At 31.6% G+C, this 27,385-nt stretch overlaps 3 protein-coding genes across 4 annotated transcripts; 2 read left to right on the plus strand and 1 right to left on the minus strand.

The window, feature by feature from the left end:
* Nucleotides 1–1,268: 1,268 nt before the first annotated feature.
* LOC105178096 (protein trichome berefringence-like 7) lies at nt 1,269–6,002 on the plus strand. Its single transcript, XM_011101455.3, has 4 exons — nt 1,269–2,737; nt 4,237–4,395; nt 4,629–4,935; nt 5,649–6,002. Exons 1-3 carry the CDS (start codon nt 1,947–1,949, stop codon nt 4,924–4,926), a joined length of 1,248 nt encoding a protein of 415 aa, XP_011099757.1. The 5' UTR covers nt 1,269–1,946; the 3' UTR covers nt 4,927–4,935; nt 5,649–6,002.
* Nucleotides 6,003–7,324: 1,322 nt separating this feature from the next.
* On the plus strand, nt 7,325–11,696 carry FAS2 (Transducin/WD40 repeat-like superfamily protein). Of its 2 annotated transcripts, none has more exons than XM_011101454.3 (12): nt 7,325–7,636; nt 8,092–8,203; nt 9,348–9,374; nt 9,473–9,545; nt 9,707–9,810; nt 9,887–10,098; nt 10,193–10,289; nt 10,460–10,532; nt 10,725–10,813; nt 10,898–11,036; nt 11,118–11,218; nt 11,299–11,696. In XM_011101454.3, the coding sequence occupies exons 1-12, from the start codon at nt 7,523–7,525 to the stop codon at nt 11,514–11,516; spliced, it is 1,359 nt and encodes a 452-aa protein (XP_011099756.1). In that variant the 5' UTR covers nt 7,325–7,522; the 3' UTR covers nt 11,517–11,696. The 2 variants fall into 2 exon arrangements, with proteins under 2 accessions (XP_011099756.1, XP_011099755.1); XM_011101453.3 differs by having other exon boundaries at nt 7,328–7,636; nt 11,296–11,696.
* Nucleotides 11,697–15,795: 4,099 nt separating this feature from the next.
* C/VIF2 (cell wall / vacuolar inhibitor of fructosidase 2) lies at nt 15,796–16,708 on the minus strand. The gene has a single exon (XM_011101452.3). It carries the CDS (start codon nt 16,495–16,497, stop codon nt 15,949–15,951), a length of 549 nt encoding a protein of 182 aa, XP_011099754.1. The 5' UTR covers nt 16,498–16,708; the 3' UTR covers nt 15,796–15,948.
* Nucleotides 16,709–27,385: the final 10,677 nt, after the last annotated feature.

Here is a 27,385-nt window from a genome sequence, read left to right on the forward strand (position 1 = left end):
GAATACTTTCTTCTACTCTAACAATACAATACCTAATCTTACACTCATGAAGTACGAGTAATGTCACCCCCTTCAATTTTTCCTAAAGCACAAAATAAAAAGAAGTGAGCCCCAATAAGCAGCTTAGAAGATCTAATCCTATTAGCCCATAAGTAAGGTATTAAACACATAAATTTTGTGTCACCAACCTGGCAGGCCTAAAGATAAACCCGATTTAGCAAGATGACTCATCAAACAGCAAGAATGACACGTTATACACATTTTTGGCATCTTGAGGCACATCATATTAGAGAACTTCTAACAAAGTCCTCCTAAATTTGTGTCAGTCGACCTGGCAGCAGCAAGAAAAAGGAATCTGCAGAACTCCGATTGACTGAGCATACTCGTCCAGACGGTCATATCTCCTTTCAGATAAATCCAAATAGCAATCCATTTTTTTGTTAGTCAGCTAACATGTAGATTTCAAACAGTGTGTTACACATTGTAATCACTTTTCGGTTTTGTTTTCAACTGGGCTATAAATAGAGACCATTGTGCAGCCTTTACGGTTACAAGTATTATTCACTGCCACCACTTTTTTCTATATTCTTAACAAGTCTCTTGCACATCTTTGCATTCTGAACGATCATTATCACCTTATCTTAATATATTATCAAGTCACTTCAATTATTACTCAATTGTTCTTACATTATTTTGATTATTCCCAGCCTTTTAGTTAGTAATTTCAATATTGACTTAAGTATTGAAGTGTTAACACCTATTTTGTTGGTTAGTGCTATTTTGATCTTAGAATTTTCGTAAAAATCTTTCAACCATTGCAGTGCAGCTAAATTCCACTACGCATCATATGGTAAAATGATACTAGAGCTCGATATCAAGGTAAGGCTTCAAAGTCCATGCCAAATGGGACGAATCTGGGTTTGAATCTTATTAATATCCCTAGATAAGTTCTTATACTCACCATTCATTAAGATTAGACAACTATGGAGGCTGGTGATATTATTGATTAATGGGGCGAATAGATTCAAATAAAAATATTTGAATATTTACATCATTGAATTATTTTGATGATACTAAAAAAATATTTTAATCGTTTTACATAATTTAAGTGGTCCCACATCACGTTCATTGCACCAAAATTGTCTCTTCTTATCATTAGTCTATCAAAACAAAATAAATACATAAAATAAATAAATTAATTGAGTAAACCAAAAAAATAATTGTCAATAGCTTTAAGATGAATTTTATAGGATAAAAGTTGGCCAAATTAGCCTTCTCGTCCCAATAGCTAACCGCTCTGCATTCCACGTAGTACCCTGCAGGCTGAATTTTATTTCTTGCTTTCCCATCCACTCTCTCGATCTCCTTCCTCGTCCATTTCACCTAAGGTTTCTTTTTCCTCAAATCTCAACTCCATTCCTCAAAGGAACTGCTGTAATCAGTCATCTGTTTCTACAAATCTGACATCTGCGTACGACTTTATGCAATTACATTTACCATGCATAAACTCTAATCTTGGTATTCATCAGATTGGTTAAAGATTGAAGACAGAGTTTTGTAACGCGGGCTTGCTTGTTTGGTGGAAATCTTAGATGCCCATTTGGTTTTTGAAGTGATTTTTTGTCGGGGTCAGGGTGAGATTCCGTTTTTTGAAATCTTGAGGCTTTTGGATTGAAAATGGTAAAGTTAAGGACTTAATGAAATCGTATTATTTTCAGAAAGACATGTTATTGATCGGAAAACTTGCTGCTTTTTTATTTCTGTTGGGTGGGCATTGTCCGATTTGGTATGATTGTGACTCGTTAGTTAATTGATGGTTTGTTTATGGCTGTGAGGTTTTCCTCAGAGTGGTTGGTTGGTAGGGGGGCTTTTGATGGTAATCTTGGTTCCTTTGCTGGAAGTTGCTTTAGCGAACTGCAGCTCTCTTGATATGTTGTGTTGAGAGGATGAGTAGTTTTAATAGAAGTGTTTCCTTTAAACAAAGGGCTGCAAATGTTGGAAGCCCAAGATTTAGTAGGAAGACTTCGGGTTCGCGGATGTTTCGAGCTTTGATTACTATTGGATCGTTGTTTTCATTCTTTCTGGCCATTGGTTGTGGATACGTGTATGTTTTGCCAAATCTTACACTTGCTTTCCACAATAATGAGTCTAGATTTTCGCACACCAACAGTTCAACAAGCATGTGTGATGTTTTCGATGGAAATTGGGTTCTGGATGATAGTTATCCCTTGTACAATGCTTCAGAGTGTCCTTTTGTAGAACAAGGATTCAATTGCTTAGCAAATGGTCGAACGGATGACGATTACCTGAGGTGGGGGTGGAGGCCAAAGAATTGTGACATCCCAAGAGTTAATGTGCAGCGTGCTTTGGAAGCACTCCGAAACAAGAGAGTAGTTTTTGTTGGTGATTCAATGAGTAGAACTCAGTGGGAATCTTTGATTTGTTTGCTAATGACTGGTGTTGAAGATAAGGGAAGTGTTTATGAAGTCAATGGAAACATGATTACAAAGCAGATTCGGTTTTTAGGTGTAAGGTTCAGTTCCTTTAATTTCACTATCGAGTTTTATCGATCAGTTTTCCTTGTGCAACACAACTGGGCACCCAAAAATGTTCCAAAAAGAGTTAGATCGATGCTTAGATTGGACAAACTGGATGATATCAGTAAAGAATGGATCAATTCAGATGTGCTAATTTTTAATTCTGGTCAGTGGTGGGTTCCAGGGAAGCTCTTTGGCACGTAAGTTTCATTCACTCTCCATTTTGCCTTATGTCTTTGTAAGATATCTATGCTTCTCTGTGATCGGTGAAGTAATATATGAAACACAGTCTTATCGACCTGTTTTTTGCATCACCAGAAACATTTATTAACGGCTGCATTTGCCCTATTTTTGTGCATTTATTGTATCATTACCTTCTTTGAATCGTTTAATGCCCAGTGACATGATCTAGGAAGTAACTTCGGTTCTGGATTATATATTCAATGTCACAATCAGGGGCTTTTGATGTATAAATTTCTAAGTATCCATTTCATGTTTGCATGTACTTTACGTGTCCCAAGCCTCATAAACTTGTACTATTTTCTGTCAGTGATAGTTATGATTTTGTTATGTCCTTAGCTATTTCACGTTTCAGCCAACTGTTGATTTAAACTTGCAAAGTCTTCACAAGGATGACATTGAAAGAACTATATTGACATGTCTTATGGCAATAACTGGTAGATGAAATGGTTAAGTTTGGAAGTGATGAGCAAATGGTTAAGTTTTGTTGTACTATTGAAAGTAAAGTTTGCTGCTTTAGAAATTTCTAAATTCGAGATCTGTCAGACCCAATATAATGACACATTCTGTCAGATTCTTACATAGAGTGAGCTACCAATGTAAATTGTGAATATACACAAAACTGAAATCTTGGACAAACACTATAAGTTTTCGGACCCTTGAGAATACGGAAGCGCACACTTATGGTAGAAATATAAGTTGAATCCATTTTAACTATTTTGGTTTTGAATTGGTGCAATTTTATTTTGCCTCTGGCACTCCTTGGATTTACTAATATTGGTGGCACTTATTGCTGGCGATGATTTCTAGGCCAACTTTTTGTTTCCAGTGTTGCGTGGACTTGTAGTTTAACCATACTATTCCATACTTCATAAAAAAGTCAAATGGTATATCCCAATCTATTGTTATACAATTAGATTCATCGCCTTGAACTTTTAAATGATCTAATAGTTACTGGAAGTTCATGACGCCTATCACATTGACTTCTTTGGCAATGAGCTTTGAAGTAATTATTCTCAGTGCAACTTTTTTTAATCCTTGCTTGCCCAAAAAATGGATCGTTGTTCCAAGATTATTAACCTTAAGCTAATACATCCTTATGTGGAAGTTTATCTTTTTAGTTATTTAATGCTGATGAACATGATCAAAATTTTCTATCTATTGGTTACTTCTTTGCATGCACAACGATGTGGATCAAGAAAATCTTCTCTGTTCTGTATGATGATGTGAATGGTCAATTATCCTATCAAATTTTCATACTCAAGTTAGTGTTCGCTAGAATCATCTATCTGCATTTCATCTGTGTGTTCTTACTCTCGATTCAGAACAGATACTTATAAAATGAACTGTGTTTTCCACTAAACATTCTCTCTTCCCCGCACTCCCCATCTCTCTGCTTGTGGTTTATTGTTCTGTGTCTCTTGACGTGCATGTTAAGTTGAATTCTATGTCTTGACAGGGGATGCTATTTCCAGGTTGGCGAATCACTGAAACTTGGAATGTCAATTGCCACAGCCTTCAGAACCGCATTACAAACTTGGGCATCTTGGGTTGACAGTACTATCAATCCAGAGAAAACACGCATCTTCTTTCGAACTTTTGAACCATCTCACTGGAGGTATCTGGCTTTATCTACCTTTCATAATAGTAATCAGCCAAAATCTAAACATATTACAGGGTTGTAATGCTTGGAACTTATACATAATTCTCGTGGTCAGCATGATGTTTTTTGTCCTTCTAAAGCAAAAGGGTCTTATCGTGTTAGTTATTAGGAGATAAGAACTGGTTTGTGCCTGTATCAGGAATTTAACTCTTCTTTTTTTGTTTCTTTTGTTTTTGATAATTTATCAGGAATTTAACTCTGCGACAGTGCAATGTGACCAAGTTACCTCTTTCAGAAATTGAGGGAAAAGATTATAGTCCTTTCTCAGACACTGTATTCGAGGTGGTAAATAATATGGTAGTTCCCGTTACTGTTGTTCATATAACTCCCATGTCAGCATCTCGAAGTGATGCACATGTGGGTACCTGGAGCGACCGACCATCTCTATCTGACTGTAGCCACTGGTGTCTACCTGGAGTACCCGATATCTGGAATGAAATAGTCCTTGCATATCTGCTTGGTAATTTTGGAGCTTCTTCTGGATGAAAGCACAAGGTAAGATTAATTCCCTCGATATTGCTTTGGTAGTCAACTTTGGAGTGAATAAAACTACCCCGATTCTGTTTATGCTTGAATATATATCTAAATCCCATGTCAATATTAGCAACCATCTCATATGACCCCAGCAAAGAGTTTCACTTAGCCGCTCGTCCAATTACAATAATGTTCCAGTTAAAAATCTCTCTCACCTGTCATGGAAGAAAAGCTCTCTGCCCATGTTCACGCCAACCCCTAGGTTCAAATTCTTTAACAGTTGGAACTTGGAATGATCTTAAATTGAAATGGTGGAGCATGACAATTATCGTAAATGCAAAGCTTTCTTGATGTATTAGCAAATGATATTTTGCCCAACAGTTTCATCTTCTACTACATGGTTGATGGATTATTGCCACTTTACCCTTTGTCAGAAGACTCTCAAATCTTATAGTCTCCAGTGCATTTCCAGGTTGTACTTGATGTTCACGTTATACTAACACTTCAATCATTGCATTTACTGCATTTTCGTTCTTGATATTTTAAGAGCGCATTCACCTTTTCCAACTAGAAAGAACCAAGAACCATCCATGTAATCCATCCTGGGCAAAACTAAAGAACAAGTGAAGTTGTCCCTGAAACTACGTTAAAGATGTGCACATAATGGCCTTCAATTCCTTTTCTTCATTGGGCTTAAGTTTCCCATAAATGATCAAATGCTCTCTTCCATGCAGCTTAAGACCTGTAAGTTGCGCACGTCCCATGAGTCATCAAATCATCCTACTCACTAGAGAAATTTTGAAGTGTTGTCGAGCTAACCGGCTCAGAGTTTGGAGAGAGGTCATGTGTATACTACACACAAGACGAAGGTCTTGTCAAGAAAACGATTTTGACCATTTAGTGTCGATTCTTTTGCACCGGGAAACATAGAGAAAGAATGTATCATTTCTTTGTTGTACTTGAATCGAAATTACATCTGTACTGTTGTATAAGGTTATTGAACATGAAAGTCAAATTTTGCAAGGGGCAGTTGTTATCATGAAGTTCTTGGAGATGAATGCATTGTTAGCTCAAAGATTTGCATCCTACTTCGACCTGCCATGTTCTTTTACGTTGTGTTTGGATTGATCGATTTACGTTGTGTTTAAATAATAGATTTAAAGTTGAGAATTTCAAATTCATAATGGCAAATGCCTTTGATACAATCTTTGAACTCTCGTTTCGAAATATATTTTGTAGAATATTGATAAATTTTAAATTATTTTAATATGAAATTATTTAAAACTCGTTATCTAAGTTATTTCCTCGAATCCAATTAGTTTCATTCAAATATAGTTGAAATAAAATGAATCGAATCAAAATAGGTTTATCTTACTGCGAGTTCAATTATTTATTGGATCTATACTATGTTTGAATTTTGATTTAATAAAGTAAGACACTAAATAAATTATAATAAGCTCGTAATGATACAAATATCCATATTCAATAGAATTCAAATTCATAATTTTGAGTTTATTCATAAAATGTCAGCCTTCACCAGGCTAAGATACCATTTGTGTCTTTTATCCAGCTCATTTAAAATTTTCATACATTTGCATCAAAACTATGGAAATTTTCTGTTTTCGATTTTATGGAAATGAAAATAGATGTTAATTTAGAAGATAAATAAGTATGTGTTAGAGATAGTATGTATGTTTAGATTTATTTTTGGAGATAATTTAAAATAGGTATTGTACGTTTAATGTTGTGTTTTGGGAAACAATAATTACTGTTCATTGTCAAATCATATGTTTTTTTAATTTTATGATTTTTCTGTTTTTGAATTTTTTATAATATTTATTAATTTAAGACACGTGTTAAAATGGAAATTTGACTAGGGCAAATCAGAACGCGCTCCCATGAAATTTAGCATAATTACAAATACATTCTTATTGTTTAAAAAATTATCAATACCCACTGATTTTAACGACCGACTAACAATTAGCCCGTTGCTTTAGTATTTTTGAAAAATATTTACGGATTAAGTAAATAATTTTCTTATAATCTTTAAAACTTGTTCATTCACCTCGTTCAATTTATATAGATATATAAATATTAAAAAATATAATAACAAAATTAATAATTCCACACTTACATTTAAAATTTACATAAAATTTATGAAATATTATAAAGTATTTATAATATTTTAAATAAAAAAAAGTAATTATAATTATACTAAATCTTAGTGAGGTTGGTCGTAATTTAACCCACATTTAGTCAATATAATTAGCTATCGAATGTGAGTACAAACCCCCCACCTTACAGATGTCGGTGACGGGTGACCTAATACGAACAGCGCTTTCTTCAGAAAGGGAAAATGCGATTTCGGTTAGAAAAGTAGCACACTGTAGTCTTGGATGCAAGTATTTGGCGCCATTTTCCCGCCAAAACCCTCCTTGGCTGCTTCCTCCCATTTCAATTCACTGCTGGAACCCCTAATTTCATCTTGGAAAAGAGGGGGAAGAGAAAAAGGAAGAAGAAGGGAGAAAATAAAGAAAAAGACAGTAGCAATTGTTTGCTGTTCGGTTACTGCAACAATTGCAGAAGAAAATTAGGGAAGAAATAGGAAATGAGGGGTGGAACTGTTCAGATCAACTGGCACGAAACCAAGCCCGTACTCGCCTGCGATTTCCATCCGATCTCCGCCCTCCTTGCAACTGGCGGCGCCGACTACGATATCAAGGTACGCTTTTGTTTTTTGCCTCTTGCTGCTCAAGTTTTCGGGACGAAATTGGATCCTTTTACGTCTTTCTTGGTGAAAATGACCGTCTTGCCCGGCCTCCACCTATTTTCATCTCCATGTTTCAGAAACTGTCAATTTCTTTTTGTTGTAGAGTTCGTTGCAACTTGATAAAAGTGTTGATTGTAACAGAACTTGTAATTTTCTTAATTATATTCTTTTTTTCATTTTCTAACTGTCAGGCTTGATATTGGTTTGTGTATATTCCTAGTGTTTTTTTTTGGTCTTGGTGGTTGAATCTCTTAGCTCTCTCTCTCTTTGTTTTTTTCTTAAGTTATATGGGAACCAATTTAAATGAAACCACGGAACACGTGAACTTTTTGTTGCAAAAGAGACTTATGTATGAATTTAGTCCATATTATGGGAGAATTTTGGCTCTGAATAGATGAAACATGCAGCTGTGGGCAACAGTTTCTCACATAGATCAAAAGAAGGCTCCTGGAGTGACTTATCACAGCAATCTTTCATACCATAGTTCTGCTGTAAATGCGGTTCGCTTCTCTCCTTCAGGTAGTTTTCCTACTGATTCTTTATGAAAAGAAATTGTCCTCGTTCTGTTTTGATAATGCCATTAAGTTTACTCTTCACTTTTTGGGTCAGTAATGACTGAGTTTACTTTGATAACGGTTTGATCTAATTAAAATCTTATCATTCACAAAACCTTTCCTTCTATTGTATCTGTTGTCAATTTCTGCACTCAGATCACTTTGACGACTTTATTTTCAATATACGCTCCTAGGTTTGGAAGTGTAAATGTGTGTGTTCGTTGGTGAGTGCATGTTCATAGTCGTGACTTTGCAAACCATGTTGGATTTATGCGTTATTGTGTCCATTGTTTTCGCCTTCTGATTTTTTTGGAGCTTCCCTTGGCAGGTAGGTCTGTTTTGTGCCTTAAAACCAACTTGTCTTATAAAGGCAGAAGTCTTAGTGTCCCAGCATCCCGCGCAACTAGCTCGCATTGATCCGGGCATTAAGAAATGGGTTCATGGTTGACTTTTTATGTCTAAGGTTCTTTTCAGCTGTATTTATAATGGCATAGGAATTTACTGGATGCACTCTTGGATAGGAAATTTGGCCATATCCCCTAAGGCATAACATCAACCTTTACAAGTATAACAAAAATAAATAACCCTGAAGATGAACTACAAGGACTAAATGACATGGAAGGGGGTTGTTAAGAAGGAATTTTGTTTCCTTTTTATGGTTTAACTTTGGAGATGCCTTTGACAGTTGCTAAGTGGAAAAGAAGGAACATGTCATGGATTTTGTTGAGTTAAGTTGAGGCAAAAAGAACATCAGTGTGCTTGAGTGTTGTCACCGTTCAACAGTGTTTTATTTACGAGAGAACTAGCAAGAAGCTCGTCCTATGAACATAATATAATTTGATAAAATAAATATAGAATATGAATGTTTATTTTTGTGTCTAAGGTTTAATTAAAAATATTCTAATTAATCACACTATTTAAGTTACCATGAAGAATGCTTATCTTTTAGTATTTAATATAAAATACTAATGTGAAAAAAATGAAAAAAAAATGTTCAGATATAACTTTTTTAGTGGGAAACACATGTTAATATAATAGTTTAGATGCTTATTATTGTCACGATAACTGATATCTTTGTATAGAAGTATGACCGTTTTCTAAATTTGCAGGAGAGCTCCTTGCCTCTGGTGCTGATGGTACATAATCATTCTTTAAGCTAGACTACTCATTACCAAGTTCATATTGTCAAACTAAAGCTGTAAGCATATTCAGAAAAGAGTCATTCGTTTTACAGGTGGTGAGCTGATTCTATGGAAATCACATACTACTGATTCTGGTGAAGTCTGGAAAGTTCTCAAGTCATTGGTGTAAGCATTTAATCTATTTGTTTTAAGTATATTGAATCTGCAGTATGAACATTAACATATATCAGAAGAAGGGGAGAGCTTTGTCAGTCCACCAACATTATGTATCAATGGCTAAATTTATTAATCTTCTCCCTTATATTCATTTAGTGGCCTACTTTCAGGTTTCATCGTAAGGATGTATTAGACTTACAGTGGTCTACTGATGGGTCATATCTCATTTCTGGTTCGGTTGATAATTCATGCATCATATGGGATGCTAATAAAGGTCAGGCAACTAAGACAACTTCAACATTGATGTCATGTTGAGTATGATTTTTTAACTGATTTTTGCATATATTCAGGTTCTGTTCACCAAATCTTGGATGCACATTTTCATTATGTTCAAGGTGTTGCATGGGATCCATTGGGGAAATATGTTGCGTCACTCAGTTCAGATAGAACTTGTCGAATTTATCTTAACAAGCCATCTAAAACCAAAGGTGTTGAGAAGACAAATTATGTTTGTCAACACATCATCTCGAAGGTGGACTCACATATGCCTGATGAATCTAAGGTTCTAAATGATGCATCTTCTATGAGTGTCTTGCATTACATACACATTTCGGAACTCAAATATATAACCGGTGTCACTGTGCTCTCTGATTCAGTCTACTAGAAGCCATCTTTTCCATGATGAGACACTTCCCTCTTTCTTTCGGAGATTAGCCTGGTCACCAGATGGATCATTTTTACTCGTTCCTGCAGGTATCCAAACCAATACACTTTTTCCTATCAAATTCAGTGACTTTGGAGCATGATATGTTCTAAAGTAAATAAACCCATGGAAGCTAAACACTATTTTAATTCTATATTATGTATTGTACATATGGTGTAGCACCAAATTGCTACTTTCAACATGTTATTCATTTTTTCAGGTTCTCTAAAAAGTACACCTACATCCGAACCAGTCAATACTGCTTATGTTTTCTCAAGAAAAGATCTTTCCAGGCAAGAATTCACTCTATCAGATTATGATGCAACCAATGTGTACATTCCCATTGCAATTATATTTCAACTACTCCATAAAATTAGCTCGGGTTAACTTATTTTAAGATTCAACATCATTGTTAATGTATAAAATGGAAATTTCTATTTGTCCTTTTTGCTCACTTTTTGATGTCTGCTTGTGTTACAAAGCAGGCCCGCACTTATGCTCCCTGGTGCCAGCAAACCCGTTGTCGCAATACGCTTTTGCCCGTTAACATTTAGTTTGCGGGGATCAAACACATGTATTACCTTTCTCTGTTTTCATTCTTTCGACATATTAGCTCTGCTATATTCTGATAACTAGACCTCTTTCTTCTTATGCACAGCTCCATTTTTCAAGCTCCCCTATCGCCTTATTTTCGCAGTGGCCACTTTGAACTCCTTGTACATCTATGATACTGAGAGCATTCAACCTATAGTAATTGTAGCTGGAGTTCATTATGCAGCTATAACCGACATTGCATGGTAACCTTTTTCCCCCCCTTCAGAAACACCCTTCGACAGTCAGTATATCTACTTGAAACTTCTAAAATTTTGTTCATATAGGTCACCCATTGGTAATTATTTGGTGTTATCCTCTCAAGATGGTTACTGCACGCTGCTTGAATTTGAAAATCAAGAACTCGGATCACCTATGTCCTTATCAGGTTTGTACATATTTCTCAGCAACTCTGTCAAATAAGATACCAATATGTCCAACTACTGAAATATTTAGATCTAATAGAAGAAAAGCCAGTCGTTGGTGATGCGAATAAGTGCCCTGTTCCCGGATCCATCGACAACAATGGTAAGAACGCATCTATAGATAGTGCAAAAGAGAACGTAGAGAATTCCACGAAGGAGGAGGAGAACAAGGATAACAAACAAGCTTCACCAAGTACAAGAGTAGCTTCAAATCCAAGTAAGCCTGCCAAGCGGCGCATCACCCCAATGGCCATTGATTGATTAACAAAGTATTTCCTCTCATTGTAACATTTTACTGTTATTGTAGTCCACACTTAACATATGCCAGGAGAAGAATGTAGATTTTGTTGAATGTGATCTCTGTTATGATAATTGTCAAAAGGAAAATTGGAACATGTCGCCCGGCTGCATTTTAAGCTTATGAAATGCTTCTTTCTTCTACCATTTTAGTTTTCAAGTGACGCAAAATCCATTTTCTACTTTTATTCTGATGAGATTTTCGAAATAGTGCCAAATCTAACCAATTGACAATTGAGGGCAAGGAAAATCAAACCCCATGTCCGTCCTCTAGGGATATCTGAATGGTGGAAAGCTCAAAATTTCATAGTTGAGATAGTACTAGGTCTGGCGGTGGCAAATGGGTGGGGCTGAATTTATATTGGGTCGGGTTCGAATTGGATTCAAATGTATGGACGGGTTGGAAATAGATTGATTTGGGTATTATTCGGAGAATTTTAAAAATACTTATAATCATGAATATAGTAGTATATTTTTTGAATTGTACAGTAACATATTTTAAAATACATTGAACTCATAATTATAATAATATATTTTATTAATTACATAATATTATTAAAAATAACCCTTTGATTGACTAATAAAAAACATAAACATCACAGAACCCATTTAGAACTTATTAAGACCAATATATAACTCACAGTATAGTTTATATATTCCAAATTCAAACCACATTCTACTCAAAGGAAAATTATGGGAAAATCTCATTTTTTGACCCCATATCTAAGGTTTTTTTTAGATAAGTCCCAATTATTACATTTTTCAGAATTTTCTCAAACCTAATCCCAAAATCCTTAGTTCCGTTATGGGGTAAGATTCCAGCACTGTTTTGGAGGGAAAAAACCTACCATATCAATATTTTATAAAAATCTTGATAACGTTGATATTCTATAAATAATGTACAGTTTAATAAAAAAATTAAAAAAATACATGAAAACAACGTAATTTAAATAATTTCACTAAAATATCAAATTCCATTAATTGTAGCAAATACCAAAATAAATTGACTTTCAAAGTCAAATGAGTTGTTTTGCACATTCAATCTCCAAAAGTTGTTTTTTTGGAGATACTCAATGACTTTGTAGCATGAATCCAGTTGAATGGACACCAACCCATCAAGAGACCTACATTCCATACACGTTCTCATCACCAAAATTATTTATTTACAAATTACAACCTTTCTTGTACGTAGGTTCTATGACTTAAAAAAATCCCATCGATGCAGGTCAAAATTAGTTCCTTTCACAGTCTTTTCCATGACCAGTGGTGCTTGAGTCAGGGAGAAATTATTTTTAAAATACAGGGAAAAAAAAATTTAAAGATTTGAAGTATGTTGAAAAGCTTTAAAAAAATAAGTGGCACCGTGGTGAGTAACCTCGGTGCCACAATTTATATTTAAAAAAAAAAAATTATGTCACCGCGGTGACACATTTTATAAAAAAATAAATATTTTATAATGAGCCACCGCGGTGGCTGACCGTGGTGGCTCATTATATTAAAAAAAATATATAATGTGGTTGTTAATTGCCAATTTGGATTGAATGTGAATTGGCAATTAAAATTTGTGAATTGGGCCAATTTGGGCCAATTCACAAATTTTTTATTTTTTATTTTTATAAACTAATTATATTTAATTAATTTTTAAAATTATATTAATTTTAAAAATATAATGAAACATACAAATGTAATAGTGTATATTTTTTTATATAATTTTAAAAAAATACAATGAACCATACTGATAAGTTTGCGGCAGTGTTGGAACCCTTCAATTGAACCCCAAGACTAGATTCAAAATTTAGAAAAAAAATGTAAGTAATTCTTGTGATACTATAAATGTATAAATTATCTTACAAAAAAAATTAGCAATTTACTTTCATTTATTTTTTAAAATACAACAATTCATGAAGCAATTTATTTTATATTTAAAATAAATTATTTTTTAAATAAAATAAATTACTTTATTATATTTAAAATAGAAATTTATCTCTTTGTATTTTTTAAAATAAAATTATTTATTTTTTAAATATAAAATAAATTACTTTATTTATTATTAATTTATATAAGATAATAATTTATGCATTTATAAGATCACAAGAATTATTTGTATTTTTTTTAAAATTCTGAATTTGACCTCGGGTTTCAATCAAAAGATTCCAACACTGTCACAAACTTATCAGTATGGTTCATTGTATTTTTTTTAAATTATATAAAAAAATATACACTATTACATCCTTGGTCAATCTTCAATAATTAGTACTGGGTAATTAATACTCTAGACCATGCAATTGAAAATTTGTAGGCACTAGACACGAGATCGACTTTTTTTATTGTATGAATATCATCCTGCATAAGTACAATCAACTACTATAGCACAAAACAACTTTTACAATAGTGAAATTTAATATATTTAATATTAGCAAAAAAAAAATAAAAATGAAATATCTTAAACAAACACATTTAATCATTCATACAAATTCAAACATAATAAAGATTCTTTTCAAATTAGTCGTATTATATGTCCGTTGAGGTTGCACAAGAGCAAATCCTTCCAATTCTGAAAACGACAAAATCATTATCAATAGAGTCAATATATATTTCAAAACATAAAATAAAAATATAAGTAAATCATTTGCCTTTTATAAATTCTTGAAACTTCTCAATATCCTCCATTATTGCACACAGATCAATCCTTGGAGTAGGGCGTAAAGGGTCTTGGGTGCATATAAAGGGCTCCACCATTTTTGGAGAAAGAGAACTCCTAAATGCATCAATAACACAAACGCACGAAAATTTTACAAAAATAAAAAACTCAAAACCTCAAAATCAAACTGAAACAAAAATAAAAAGGGTCAGAAAAGGAGCATGTTTGAGAAGAGATTGAGAGATAGCCGCACCTCTTTTGGCGAAGAGACTCTGCGACAAGAGAGGCAACAACAGCAACGAGAGAGAAAAATAAAGATAAAAGAGAGAAGAGGAAAAGCGATAAAAAAAAATAAAGAATGAAAAATTGAAATAATAAACAAATGGATTTAAAATTGAATGTGCTTAAGAATTAAACACATTTTATTGTATAAAGTGTAAATTTGAACTTTAGATAAATGGGCTTTGTAATATGGATTTTTTGATAATATATGAATATGGGGTTATGTAATTTGAATATGAAATTCTTCTATAAATTAATTATTTTATCAAATTATTATGTATATAATTTAAGAAATTAATTATATATTTAATGGCGCAGTTCGATTTTTGGCGATTTTTTAAACTTTAAATTAGAACCAAATCAATAGTCGATTTGATTTTACTTTAAATTTAAAATTACAGTTTAAAACATAAATTCTAAAAAAACGATTGGATATTAGAATGATTTTGGGCGATTTGGTTATTTTTTTTTATCACCCCTAGCTTTAGTGCATGTATTTGGACTTTTAGACGTGAAAGTCCAATTATAAAATATTTGATTAATGGATTTTTAAATTACAAATATTAGTCCTCCAAAAATCCATTTTCAAGAAGTGAGAACCGGTGGTATTTATAATCACATTTCAGACACTCTTTGATCATGTAAATAACCAAAAGTTGATATTTTTTAATATTAGTTTCAAACACGCTTTAAATTTATCATGTACCCTATATATGTGTAAGGATTTTTCTCCGAAATTACTCACTAAAAAGTGCATCTTTTAGAAATACTTTTTTCATGCCAATAAATTTTTTATCATCAAACTATCTTTATGCATTTTCATATGCGTTAATGAATGTAAGAAGGTATATTTTCACCCTTATAAGATTAGTTTGGTAAAAAAAAAATATTAACCTGTAATAAATCAGTAGTAAGTCGATCGAAAGTAAATATGGATTTTCATTCAATTTTTTTTTTTTTTTTGGTTAATATCAGCAAATGTCATAAACTTTGACTAATCGAGTGATCTATTTATTGAAAAGATACTAAATATAATTTTTAAAATTATAAAAAATTTACGTATTATTATACCAAATCTCGTAAAATGTGGCATGCAGTGTAACTATCCCAGTTTAGGAGTGTTCCAATTTCTTGTTAACTAGAGCCTAAAGTTGCTTGTAACCATTTTAAAACAATATCCAAAAACCTGCAAATCAAATTAAAGTGGTTGCCTCAAAAGTCTACAAATTAAATAAAGCAACATCCATTGACCTCAAATCTTAAGGACCTACACCTGCATTCAATTACAAGATGGCCCAAAGGGAATTGTTTTTTTCAAAGTTTAAAGACAACATCAAAACTTTTATTTTAATCCACAATATGAACAAAAAATCACTACATCACAAAACATCTAGAAATTTCAACACTGCAAATTCACACACATACTCACACACAAAAACAGTGAAAAAAAGCATAAAAGTTACAATGACAGCATCAAAAACCAAGAGCATCAATAATCCCCAAAACAACATCACAAATATGCTTCAAACCCTCCTCCCTAACAGCAAGTTCTTGGGGATAAACGAGTCCAGGATACCTCTTGAAAGCATTCCGGCATGCATTCGGGTAATCTGCAGCAGCCATCACATGCATGTAGGCGTAATCATACAACTCAGAACTCAAATCTTGGACAGAGTTTTGGAGGGCATCATTCGCAAAGGCATACTTGTCAGCACATTCCCTCATCACCTTCCTCATCGGCGCCGTGTCGTTCTTGACACTCAGAATCTGGGAGGAAATGTAGGAGTTTGTGGCGGTGGCGTTGGCCATTCCAACCCTAACCATGATGAGAGCCAACCCTAGTTTGGAGTCTGCTTTGAGGCTGGAGGAGTCAGATTTCAAGGAGGAAACACAGAGATCATAGTACTTTGTGTTCTTGCAAGTCTGCTGAATCAAATCTGAGTTCCCATTTGCTGATAAAGTTGGATCGATGAACTGAAAGAAAAGGGTGATGAAGAGCAGCAGAAACCAAGAAAATCCCATGTCTGGTTTTCTTGAAAGCAAATGGGAAATCAAACAAGGTATGAAACTGTAGTCCAGTAATTGGTTTTATAGTGTGGAAATATTGGGTTTTAGATCCACTAGCCTTTTGACTTGATTGTTGTGGTCATGGCCTAAAACGTGTACTATATTTGTAATTATATCAAATTTCAAAAAATTCATTCCAATTTACCCAATAAAATAATTTGATTTTTGGAGTTGTCATGAAATGAAGTAGAAGTGTGTGTTTGGGAAGAAAGGTGAGGTTCATAAGGGGTGTTTGGGAGCTGGCAAAAGAACAAAAATAAGGTCACGGGGTCACCTTTCAAAGGAGAAATAATGGACCAACCTCTTGCAGTGCTAGCTTGTATTTGTCTGAGGTTTTTTTTATTAGTTTGAGAAAAACTATAAAGATCCACAATTTCGATGACATGTGTTCCGGGTACAGGAGCTTAATTTGGTCCCTCAAATTATTTAGTATGCATCCTTTTATTATAATTTTGTAATGTACATTGATACTGTCACGTTAAGTGAAATCGTATATAGAATATGATGTTATAATAATACAAAAGTGTGGTAAAAACTTTTTATCTAAAAATTATTGAGTTTGTGGATTTTCTTTTTTAATGGGTCCTAGGAATTATGGTTCGTGGATGGGTACAACTTTACTTTAAAGTAGTTCGATAAATCTCATATTAATTATTAAAAAAAAAAACAAGTCTCGTATTATAGATTTTTAATTAATTTTTCTGTACATCATATGAAATATTTATTAATTATGTGGTTCTCGGTTTGAGAATTGTTGCAGACTTTTGTGAATGATACTTAAGTACCCTATTTGGTAGGTTTAGATGTATTTTTTGTCTTAAAATTTAAGTTATTTGGTATTTTTGTCATTTAACTTTTAAGGGTTGCATTTTAGTTCTGTATATATTTAATTTTTGTGATTTCAGTCTCTTTTATGTTGGAGTTCATCTTTCTTGTTAGAGAAATGCATGTCCATTTCATGTGATCTTTTAAAATTGGAGCTACTATATATTGAATCATTTTTACAAGTATTTTTACAATATTATTTTATTTCATATAAATTAATAAAATTAATCCCTAACCACCACCACCCCCCCCCCCTCCGATTCTGCCCCCGCCGCCTTGCAACGAATGCAACCTTCCTTTTCTCGTTCATAAAAGAAAGAGAAAGAAAGAAAGGACACATTAACATGCTTTAATTATAACCAAATTACAAGCTATAATATTTCTGGAACATTTATTTATTAACATTTCGATATGGATGACATTAAATCACAAACAGCTGTCCTGAAATTTAATTTAAATATATCTGTTGTTGTTTGAGAGGTTACTAATATCCTTAATTTTAATTGTCATTTAATAATTAGCTCAATTTATTAGATTTGTATTAATTTTTTATGGTGAATTGATTAAAATACCCGTTTGGGCTATTACAGTTTTACTTATTTTTCAGAATTTTCTGAATTTTTTTTAAAGTAATTTTTTTAAGAAAAAATACAGTAAAGGTCAAAGTTGACAATTTCAGGCCTCCATCCAAAAATTATATAATTTTATTAGATATCGGAGGTATTGGTAATCTCCCAACAACGACGGGGCATTCGTAAGTATACCAAACTTTAAAGGAGCTTATTGTAATTTAACCTTTCTTTTACTATGTTGATGAGTGATCATCTATGATAGGATGATATCAAAATGCGCAATGGATCGAGTTGAGCTTGCCGGGCTATAGGTCAAACTGACCCTATAAAAGGGGGGAAAAAAAAAACAAAGCGAGCCTGCTTTGGATCAGACTGGTGACCCAAGACCAAGACCTGCCAAGTTATTTTTTTTTTCTTTAATAATGCATGACATATGATTTTATTTTATTCTTTTAACTATTCTAGTAGCTTTTTTATACTTTTAAAACTCTAAAAATTTTTAGCTTTATTGTTCTACTTCTAAGTTTTTAGTAATTTAATTCATTATACTATTCTTTATCTTTTTAGAATCTATTTTATTTTATTTTTGGATTGTTATTACCTAAGTTTATTATTATAAGCTTGTTAGTTAAATTAATATTTAAGTTCATTTTATAGTAACTAATTCTTTTCTAGTTATAAAATTTTACGTGACTTAATTTATTATTTATTTATTTCAAAAATCAACCATAAATTTAAATAATTATTCAAAAAGACACATCAATTTCATAAATAAAAAAAAAGTACAATCGGACCTGATCTGATCCAGCCAACGATTTGAGCCTGTGTTTAAAAATAAACTAATCGGGCCCATTTGTCCAAGACCACCTCATTACCAATCATAACAATAATGAGCCGGTCATAAACCAAACTATTTTGAGCTAGTCCGTACCGATTCTAGACCAGCTCTCCCACTATGGTAAGGAAAACATACCCGGTACAAGGGTTGTTAAGATAGTTAATGAAAGCATCACCAAAATAAGTAGCATTTACATAACTGTTCAAAGAATATGGAAAAATCTATAAGTTAATTGACAATAATATTTGAGGGAGTATATATAAATATAATTATTCTTAAAATTTAATATACGATGGCATATTCCGGCAACTTGACAATTGGATTTTCCCTCATATGCAAAAACTGCCCACTGCTCATTAAATTCTTTAGCATATTTTGATCTCTGGAGGTGTGGAGATGAAAATGAAGCATAGTGAAGTTCATTTGTTACCTCGTGAACTCCAAAAATAAGCACCAAACAACAACTTGCAATCTCAGCTGCAACTACACCACTCTCATATATATAATAATTTTTCAATTCTTCGTCCTCACAAATTTTTATTCCATCTGTCTAATTAAGACCTTTCATCTTTCGTTTTGCTCTAAATCTTTACCAATGCGATTAATGCTTTGTTAATTAGGTGCAAAGATGGATTAATTATATACATACTTTACCTCTGGAAAAGCACTAACAATTACACCTTTTTTTTTAACAAAGAAACATATGGTACGAATTTTAAACTTTTAAAAACGAAATTCACTGCCTCCGGCATGATGGAGTCACGATGCCCTTTGTTTTCACAATTTGGGGTTTGTGTTGCATTCTTTTTTTCTTAAATGGACTTTTTACTGATTAATATTTTCCAGGGAACCCCTATTGATTTTTACCCGATACGAAGTGAATGTAACTATGAATTGTGTTATGGGAGAGATTTTTCGAACATAAAAATATAGGAGAAAGGATATTTCTGGGATTAATGACAATGATGTCCAGGACTAGAGTTGCTCAGTAAAAAAATGGGATGATTTCAAATAACTAATCGGGTTGATTCTGGGTCAGTCTCAAATACCAATACCTAGGATCAGTGTAGCCGAATCTAGTAATATGTATGTTGTGTGTCTTGGAGACCCATTTTATAAGCATGAGCAAGGATTTAAGTAGCTTGAGTTTAATTCTATCAAGTTTGAACGCCAGGGGTTTTGACTTAGATTAGACTCCTAATAGGTTGTATTATTATTACAAAATATCAGTTAATAAAATAAAAAAAAATATTATATTATTACATCAAGATATCAATTAATACTTCAACATAATTCAAAACTATCAAAATTATAAATAATAATAAAGTATTAATTACTAAACTAAATAATGACAAATGTTCACGCACTTGATAAGAATGATCTTTATTTGGCAGTAATTACAATTTTAATCCTATAAGTATGACAGGTGACCACATTAATTTTTCCGAATTAGTCGTACAATTAAAAAAAACATAGTAATTTGAGGACAATTGTGGACAAAAATTCATTAATTGGCTAAAAATCTCTAAATTAGAGTATCACAGACCAAAATTATCCTCAAATTCTCGATCTCTTTTTAATTGCAATATCAAATCATCAAAATTGATCACACCAAAACCAAAATAGCATACACTAATTTCTATAATATTTATTTATTTTTATAAGATTTGAGTCATCACATCGTTCTATACATTCAAAAATTAATTCAATATATTAATATTTCTAAATCAATACTTGCAATTTGTGGAATAAGATAAGATAGATAAATATTTATATTATTATAAAAGAAAAAAAATCATACCAATTTTTAAATACCAAAATTTACTCTTTAATTTGTTTTTCCTTCAAAGAAAAATTTGATTAGAATAGTAATTTCAATATATTATAGTAATATCACAATTATATTTGTTTTTTCCTCTCAACCCACTGCTCCACGTTTATCACTCACCTTATTTTTCTATATTTATTTTTCTTACAAACTTTTATGTTTTTAATAAACTCATAATATTAGAATTTATTTTTTCTCTTTACCTCACTCCTCGTTTTTTTCTTTCAATGATATCTTTCATTTCTCATTCCTCACACCACGATTGTTTCTTTTTCTACCGCGTGCGATGGTAACTAATATAATTGAAAAGAAAAGTATGACTTGAAAATTACATTAGTACCCCTGAGGTCTATAAATAGGTTTCCCTATTAGTTAACATTCACCGAATTTATTGATATTAATGAAAAAAATTATATAAAAATTCAATTTTTATTCTCAATTGACTTATTACTGACTTATTATAGATCAAATAAATCTTTTCTGACTAAGTTCCTTATAAGGTTGACTTATTTTTAATGTGTAAAGATGTATAAGGATAATATGATCATAAAAAGATTTATTTGGCCTGCAACAAACTATTAAAAATCAATTGGAGATAAATATGAATTTTCACAATATTCTTTTATTATTATCAACAAATTCGGTGAATTTTGACTACCGAAATGACTTATTTATTAGTCAAAAATAAATTTTAAGAGTACTAAATATAATTTTTAAACCAAAAAAAATTATTTATATTTATTTCAAAGCTATGATAAGCTAGGGTGGTGTAATTATCCCATAAGAAAATGCTTGCGTGACCTCGTTTGACATTTCACTGCATTGGGACACTCACAAGGACACAGAGACAAGTTATTTGGAAAATCTAACACACGAATGGGTCAAAGGCCCAATAACCATTGCACATATTATCACAAATTTAAGTTAAAACTACTTAACTATTTAAGCTAAACTGAGGGTAGGCCTCACAGTGGGCTTGGATAATTCGGGCCCTTGGGGAAGGTTTGGGTTAAAATTTCTGATAACGGACGGGAATCTTAAAGAAAAAAAGGGGGATGTCCTCTCAATTAAATATAATTCATCTCCTTTTTGTGTTATTGAGATGAGACGGAGAGTTGATATGGTTCGTATGTGTCTCACCATTTTGTTTTTAAAAATATTAGGGAGAGAAGGTTTTTAGACTTATAAGACACTGAACGTATTATTCACTCTGACATCGTATGAGTCTCATGATTTTGTCCTGAAAAGACGACTTGCTAGGTAGAGGAGGTCTTGAGCCTTATAAGTCACTCAAATTTCTCATCTACAATTAATGTTGGACGTTTGTCTACATCATCATCCCCCAGACAAGAGGGGCTTGGAAAGGGCACGTGGCCTTGTTCCCACAAACAGTCTCAAATGATGCGGCTTGCAACTCGATCGATCCCCACTTGCGCGATATATTGTCCATTCTGACTTCATATGAGCCTCACGGTTTTCTCTTTTGAAGAAGATCAAGCTCAATACCCAACAAATGGCAGAGTGGATTTTCTACCACATTATATCTAAATTAAATATTTATAATTTAAAAATAAAACTGCATATAATATACCTGTGGATGTAATACTAAGATGATTGGCAGTGAATACAAGGGCCTCTGAACCACAGATCCTACAAACTCATCGCCAGTTTCATTTTCAGGAAGTCGTATAAGCCTTTTGTTGTTGATCATGATCATACCGTAGTGGTCAATATAATTGAGTCGGTTGGATAATGGTAGCCCACATATTCGCAAATCTAACTGCTGTTAATTGCAATAAGTTACATAATTGCAATGGTAAACATTAAGTAAAACTTCATAATTAATAATTAATATTGATGTAGACAAGCGTCCCATATTAATTATCATTATAAAAAAAATTAATTATTTTCTATACTATAAACTATCACAGTTTAAAGCATAATAAAATTAATACTATCTACCACAGTCAGATAAAATTGACGCGAAAATTAAAGTGTTGATCAATATTCGTTTATGATTTTACTTATGACCAAATTATTTGCGTTGGTTGTAGCTTTGGCCTCGCTTGTTGAAACAACAATTAATAGACATTGCGCAGTCGTGGTTAATTAGTATCCTCTATGATTTTTTATTTTTACAAATAGTTAATCCATATCGAGGTCCAGTAGCACCACAACGACTAGGGATCTTATTGAAAGTTCTAAGAAGAAAGGTGGACTAACCTGTAAAACAATGGGTTAACACTTTGATGCTGCTGTTTGATCTTAGAATTTTCATTAAAAACTGTTGATCATTGTGGTGCTGCTGGACTCCAGTATGCATTAATATATAATTTAAATTTTATTATATTCATTTAATTAAATAATTCTTTTTAGGAAAAAAGAAAGATAAAATGAACACTTGAGCAAAACTGATAGAAAATTAATTTTAAATGTACACGAATAAAAACTTATTGATATAATTAATTATAAAAATGACAGATTGGTTGTGAATGAAATAATTAAAGTAAGGGCATTCTAATCAACTCACTTTTAGGTCTCTAAGTCCTTGACTATAATTGAATAGTATAGACTTTTAAAAATAATATATTAAAATTATGGATAAATTAAAACGAGCTTCTTGATATTTGAAATAATCATAAATGCCCATTAATTATTTGACAAATTATTAATACCTTCATAAGGGTATTTTAATCAGCTCATTATAAAAAATAGATAAAAACCTAGTTAAAATTAATGAATTGAGCTAAACATTGGATGGTCGTTAAAATTATAGAGATATTAGTAAGTTTTCAAATAATAATGGGATATAAATATGTTAAAACTTAGAAAAATTGATTATAATTTACTCTAAAATTATTTAAAACTTTAATTCAAAATTTTCATTTAAAAATAGTATATGAAATTGAATTGAATGCAAAATGTGGGGGGGAGTATGGGCATGAAGTATGAGTATGACCACTTTCTTCTCTGTTGTCATGTCAGATGAGATGGGCCATACTTTTTTCTCTGTTGTCATGAAGCAAATTGAATGTGGGGGTAGTATGGGTATATCAATTGTTTCTCTTTTATCATATCAAGTCGTGAACTGGTCAAAAAGTTAAAGGAAGAGGCTGTCAAGTGGTCGGACACTTTGTGCCGGTGCCGACATTCTGGGTTTTCCGGCGAACGCAGCATGTTGGTTGATATAATGTTGGATTTTCTATTGCAATTTTTATTATATTTCAGGTATATATATATTGGAAGAAACATATTTTTTTATTTATAATTTGGGGTTTTTCTATTTTTAGTCATATTAATTATGAAATTTTTATTTTTGATTTTGTAATTTTTAAAAATTAGTATTTTTGATATTATTATCACTAAAGAATTGAATTTTCACTAGGACAATAACTTAAAAGTCGTGGTAAATCAATATATACTATTAATTATGGTTAAATAAAATAAAAACAAAAACTTATATTTTTATCATGATCAATCAATATTCATCATAATTTTTTGCCATAATCAAAATATTTGTCATGATTTTGCCCATGGCTATGCTTTGGCCACACCTTCAGAAACAACGGTAATGGTCATTGCAAAGTTGTGATTGATTTGCATTTGCTACGACTGTCTTCTTTTAGCTACACTAATTAACCGACGCGAAAAATTATATTTTTTTCTAGTTTACACAATTTTATACAGATATTTAAAGCAAAAGGCTGCATGGTCGTTAAGTTCGTGGAACCAAAGTGCTATTTTTTAAAAGTTATGAGAACAAAAATGAGAATTTCGTGATAAATGAGATCAAAAGTTTAAAGATCCTAACAACCACGGGCTAAGCAAGTGGTATTTTCTATTAAATATCTAATGCAATTGTGTCATAGGACTAAAAACACTATTTTTTAGATATTATATGCGACCAAAATTTAAAATTCCGTAATTAATGAAACTAAAAGTAAAAATATTCTAAATCACAGGTCCAAAAATATAATTTCTCAATATAATATAAAAATTCTAAATAAAATTAATAATATAATTTTTATACATATAAATATAGGAATGATATAAAATAAAAAAATATAATATAATTTACAATATAAAATTTAATTAGCTTGGAAATTTCTTGACAATAGGGGAAACAAGACAAGCCGCCGCAATTCTGAAAAGGCGAGGTGTTGAGCCCACAAATTTCTTCGTGGCAGCTGTTTATTCACAAATGATGAACGTGCTCCCGCAATTTGCACATCCAGCATATAAAAGCAGCTCCCAACCACAGATATTTATACTTTTATATAATTGAAAAATATATTGTTGAGATCTTTAATTTATAGATATTAATTATCGTCACACACGATCCCCACAAAATATATAAAAAGAATCTCGATATGAGATGATAAAAAAATAAATTATAATAAATATAGAGAAGTAAGGCGCGAGAGGAATGTAGGGTAATGGGTAATTAAGAAAAAAAAATAATTATAATATTATTAAAAAATATTAAAAAATTATTAATTAGATCAAATATTTAAAGTGAAAAAATGAAATAAAGGGTAAATTGTGGCAGTTTAAATTGGTACAATCTAAAGGTTTTCTTTTATAATAGTATAAATGTTCATTTTTATTTTTAATATTTAATTAATTTTTTTATTTTTTCTTTTTTCTTTTCTTAACTTCCACATCTCTTTTTTTATTTTATTTTTAACTTTTTATGATTTTTAATATTTGATTAATCTTATTAATATATTTTTAAAAAAATGATATTTTTTTTAATTTTAAATCAATCCTAATTTGCATAATATGTAAATGTATCATATATGCTCGGTCTAATAATTAATCAGCCTTAATTTGCATAATATATTTATGGAATGATTGTCTGATTTAAAATTTTAAATTATTATAAATATATATACATTTATATTCATATAAAAATGTCAATGATTTTTAAATTATTATAAGTATATATATATATTTATATTCATATGAAAATGCCAATGAAATGAATTTGGGATAGATTTTGTCGGATTCAATATTATCGCTCAATTTAATGTTTGCAGGATTCGAGATCTTCTCAACCCTATCCAAATTCCAATCGCCCATCACCAGTACTCAATGCACCTAACTTGTAAAACCTAATTATTTTTTTTTCTCAATTAAGCACTATAGTTTTCCATTATTATTTAAAAATATTTACAAGTTATTATTTATTAAATAAAAGTTAGGAATTTTAACAAAATTAAATGTGTTTATAAATATTATTTGCAATGGTTGCTCTCACTATAAAAACTGCAACATTAACCATGATTAAATACTATGGTTTAAAACGAAATAGTCATTGACCACGATCATACAACAATTGTTGGTTGTGGTATCTACAAGGGTGGCTAAAAGTCATGACAAATAATCTATTTTTGGTTAAAAATCTATATTTTTGCATCGATTTTATTTAACCGTGGTCAATGAAAGTTATCTACCACAATTTTTAGTCCATAGCATTAAAATAATAGCCAAGAATCATATTTTTAGGTGGATCTCTCGACATCCATAAAATAAAAACTCGTTCCAAAAATCTGCACGTGATAATTTAAATCCTAATTTATCTCGAGTAGGTGCCCCGCTCAGTCCACCTCATTTGTCATCCTTAATTTCATATAATAAATAATAGAGTAAATTACAAAGGACATATATCATCATTGTTTGAAAAATTATAAATATACCCTTGAAATTATAAATACCCTAACAAATACAACCTTATCACAACTCATGATACAATATTTATAATTAAGACAAATCTGGTTAGAGTTGCTTATAATGTACCTTACTTCATATGTCTAATAAGAACTCATCCTATTCTTTTCCATCAAACCTTGCACGTGAAACTCTCTTCCATAAGCGGACGACTATAAAATTCCAATTCATGAGCAATCCCTCCAGAATTCTCTAATGGTCGTAAAGTAGTGACCAACAAACAAAAGTTCAGATATTATTGAAAATAAAATTATTATTGCCAATGCTTTTAAAGATTATGAATTAAAAATTGCCGTAAATATATTAACTATAATTATATAAAAATCGATGTAAAATTTAGCTTATCTGTCATGAAAATATTATTTGCTATGATTATGAGCCACAAATATTTTAACTATATTTGCAAAAGTGACAGTCAAATAAATTGTCTCATAGGATAGAGGTTCAACAATGGTCATACTTCAACCACATTCACATTTTTAGTCCCAAAGGATAGGGGGTTCAACTCTTTTAGTTTTATGCTTTATGAGATTTTAAAATGGACCCAATTGGAAAAACTCAACGCATTTACTCCTATTCTTTATAAAAATTTTAAAATAGTTCCGTAATTAGAAAAAAACTCGACTTTGGGACTATTTTAAAATTTTCGTAAAATAGGGGACTAAATATGTAGAGTTTTTTCAATTTTGATACCATCTTAAAAATACCGTAAAATAAGGAATCGTAAGTGTTGAACATCTTGTTCTACCGAACTAAAAATTGTAATTTCGCCACTACAAAAAATGCAACAGTTAACCATGGACAATTGCCATAGTTAAAAACAAAATAGCCGTAGTAAATAGCTATTGAAACATTTTACTAATGGCAAAATATTTTTGCCATGGCCAAAAACTTTTTCTTGATAGAAAATCTATGTTTTTGCATCGGATTTATTTAATCGTGGTCGATAAAAATTATTTACCGTACTATTTAGTTCATAACTATTAAAATTGTAGCCAATAATCATTTTTTTTATCTAGTGCATGCTTTCTTACTATTGCCAGTGTCAAA

This window comes from Sesamum indicum, linkage group LG9 (assembly GCF_026168435.1).
Source record: "Sesamum indicum cultivar Baizhima isolate 11 linkage group LG9, ASM2616843v1, whole genome shotgun sequence".
In the NCBI taxonomy this organism is placed as follows: Eukaryota; Viridiplantae; Streptophyta; class Magnoliopsida; order Lamiales; family Pedaliaceae; genus Sesamum; species Sesamum indicum.